The sequence below is a fragment of the Myodes glareolus genome, chromosome 2 (genome assembly GCF_982192425.1).
Source record: "Myodes glareolus chromosome 2, mMyoGla1.1, whole genome shotgun sequence".
NCBI classification, from domain to species: domain Eukaryota; kingdom Metazoa; phylum Chordata; class Mammalia; order Rodentia; family Cricetidae; genus Myodes; species Myodes glareolus.
The window spans coordinates 81,411,898-81,415,025 of NC_142027.1; the positions used below are offsets into that span (position 1 = coordinate 81,411,898).

The following is a 3,128-nucleotide window of genomic DNA, read 5'->3' on the forward strand; positions in this document are numbered from 1 at the left end:
ACCTTAAACTCCAGTGTCTGGCCTCCTGAAAATAGCTGTTTCCTAAAATTACCACCAAAATGTCAATAATTAAACATTGGTAACAAAATAATTTCTGCTGTAATTCTTCCTGAAGCATGTTTATAAACCAGCGAGATGTGATCTGACAGCATACACATGTACATTCCTTTTACTGAAAACAAAAGGGAAAATGTAAGGTTAGTGCAGACTCCATGTTCAAAGATGGCTATCAGAAATGCCTCCTGAAAGGACCTATGGAATGTTTTTTCCTCTGCTGTAAAATCTTTGTTCAAGGCTGTAAAAGAAATTACCTGTATGAGGTTCCTCTTTATTTACAAGTTATAATTCAGAAGACTGTTTTTTTTTAAAAAAAAATTATGTCTTCAGCTTTGTCTGCATGAGCAATTGTAATCTATCCTTTTTAAGAGTGATGTTATTTTCATTTTAACAGGCACACAGGTTGAGAGCATGCTGTAACTAAGTGCTGTTCCAGGGAGTAAATATCAGTGAATCATCAGTCAGGAGCTTATGTTCAGGTAGGCAGCCCACTGCTGTAACGAGTCCGTGTGTGAGTGGTTTTTTGGGACTAGTGGATCTTTTTCTCATATCCAGATCACTCACCACAAGTTCTTTTTTCTATATAATTAATATTATCTGTGTGGTCTGCTTCACAGCTCCCTTCTAAATAAGAACATCTTTGATATGGTGAGGAATGTACCTAAGAGCACATCACTCTCCCTGTCTGTCATCTTATTCAGATCAGAATTCAAGTCTTTTTCCCCTATACAAATGTCCTGGCACCTTCCCTTCTCATTGGTTCTGTCCTCATTGACTTTCCCTCCCAGGCCTTTCCCTTGTTCATCAGTGAGAGAAGTGGACTTCACAGAGACATGCTTACATGGAGGCACACATAGTGGCTTGGGGCAGGCTCCAGTCCATCTGTCTCTTTTTCTTTGTATACATTTTTTCTCATATGAGGACTTATTATGTAAAATTAGGTCATATGTTTTAGCTTGTCTGTCTACTATTGGCACATACTCCATGAGTGCACATAAATAAATGCATAAAAACATAACGATGTTAGAAATATTGGTGAGCAGAAAGTCTAGCATTTGCTACTAGACAATATCTTCCAAAATTAACAGATTTTTAAGGGCTTTTTATTCCTGCCAGTAGAGTACAAAAACCCAGAATTTCAGAGTAAGAGGAAAAAGCAATGCATATAAACAACATTCATTCAATTTGGACATATTCACAATTTTAAAATACAACAAAAACACATAGTATGTAATGTCTGATATTTATTATGTTTTGTTCCATAAGCACTGTAATTGCGTGTATTCAGTTTAAATTGCAAAAAAATTATAAAGCCCAAAGCACAGTTTTTGGAGTTAAGTATACACAAGTAGCATCTTATGATTAGTATGAATCTGAGCACACATAAAACTTGTTCATTCCACAACAGTGAATTGCGAGTGGAGGTTATTTTCAGCAAAGGCAAAGATTCATTAGAGGATTCAAGAGGCAGAGCACCAAGGACCAGGTCATTGGGATCTGACTGCAGTATGACCATTTAAGGGAACAGTGCCGGGAAGCAAGTGATGCAGAACATAGAGGCTTTCTTAGCTTAGTAAGGTAGGTAATGATCTTGAGTAACGGTCTTGTATGGAGCTATCTATGAAAAAAATGTGTGAGCTATCTTACTCATGTTGCCACTTTTGATTTTAAATTGATCATACAGGTATCTCTGTATTGACAACTTGACCAGAGGCAAGACAGATGAAACTTTCAGCTCATATTTCAGAGTAAGTTTGGCAGAAGGATGGTGCTCCACAATTCAGTGCAAGCATTTTCTATGAGCCGGTTCCCCTTTACTCTCTTGTTTTATTTCATCTAATGAATATATTTTGCTTTCATGTTCCCCTTTCAAGAAAGGTAAAGCAAAACATTTTAATGGAGAAATGGAATCAGAGCTCAAGTGATTTCATTTTGCTAGGGTTGTTTCCACAAAACCAAGTTGGATTGTTGCTTTTGCTTCTCATCATCTCCTTGTTTTCTGTTGCCTTACTTGGAAACTCGACTATGATCCACCTCATTCGTGTGGATCCCAGGCTCCACACACCCATGTACTTTCTCCTCAGTCAACTCTCTCTCATGGACCTGATAGATGTCTCTGCCATTGTTCCCAAGATGGCATTCAACTTCCTCTTTGACCAGAAAAGCATCACCTTCCTGGGCTGTGGAGCTCAAGCTTTTTTCTTTATGACCATGGCAGGTTCTGAGGGCTTGCTCCTGGCTTCCATGGCCTATGACCGTTTTGTTGCCATCTGCCACCCTCTTCATTATCCCATTCGCATGAGCAAAACGATGTGCCTGAAGATGATTATCGGGTCCTGGGCACTTGGCTCCATTAACTCTTTAGCACATACGATCTATGCCTTTCACATTCCTTATTGCCATTCTAGGTCCATTAACCATTTCTTCTGTGATGTCCCAGTCATGTTGCCCCTGGCCTGCATGGACACTTCGGTTTATGAGGATATAGTATTTGTGAGCACCTTTGTGTTTCTCCTGTTTCCTTTTTTTGGCATCACAGCTTCCTATGGCCGGGTCCTTTTTGCTGTCTTCCATATGCACTCAAAAGAGGGAAGGAAAAAGGCCTTCACCACATGTTCAACTCACTTAACTGTGGTGACATTTTACTATGCACCTTTTGCCTACATTAATCTTCAACCTAGGAGTCTCCGTTCTCCCACAGAAGATAAGATTATGGCTGTCTTCTTCACTCTGCTCACCCCTATGCTCAACCCCATTATCTACAGTCTGAGGAATAAGGAGGTCCTGGGGGCTATGACAAGAGTCTTTGGGACATTCTCTCTTATAAAAACTTGATATTTTACTCACTGCTCCATTTTATTTTCTCCTGCAAAATGTCATAGAGCACTGTTGTGTACTAGAAAATATAATGTGTTCCACACACATATCATACATATCTGGCAATCCATTAACATATTTTATTCACATCATTACAGTCAACAATTTTAATAACAGGCATTAGAAAATGAATTACTATACTAACACAACCCGAGTTATACTTGAGTGCACTATAATATAGATATGATTTGTGC

General features: G+C 38.8%; 1 protein-coding gene across 1 annotated transcript; it reads left to right on the plus strand.

Annotated features, from left to right (window-relative positions):
- Positions 1-1,953: 1,953 nt before the first annotated feature.
- LOC148123026 (olfactory receptor 2L13-like) lies at positions 1,954-2,900 on the plus strand. Its single transcript, XM_087897375.1, has one exon. It carries the CDS (start codon positions 1,954-1,956, stop codon positions 2,890-2,892), a length of 939 nt encoding a protein of 312 aa, XP_087753501.1. The 3' UTR covers positions 2,893-2,900.
- Positions 2,901-3,128: the final 228 nt, after the last annotated feature.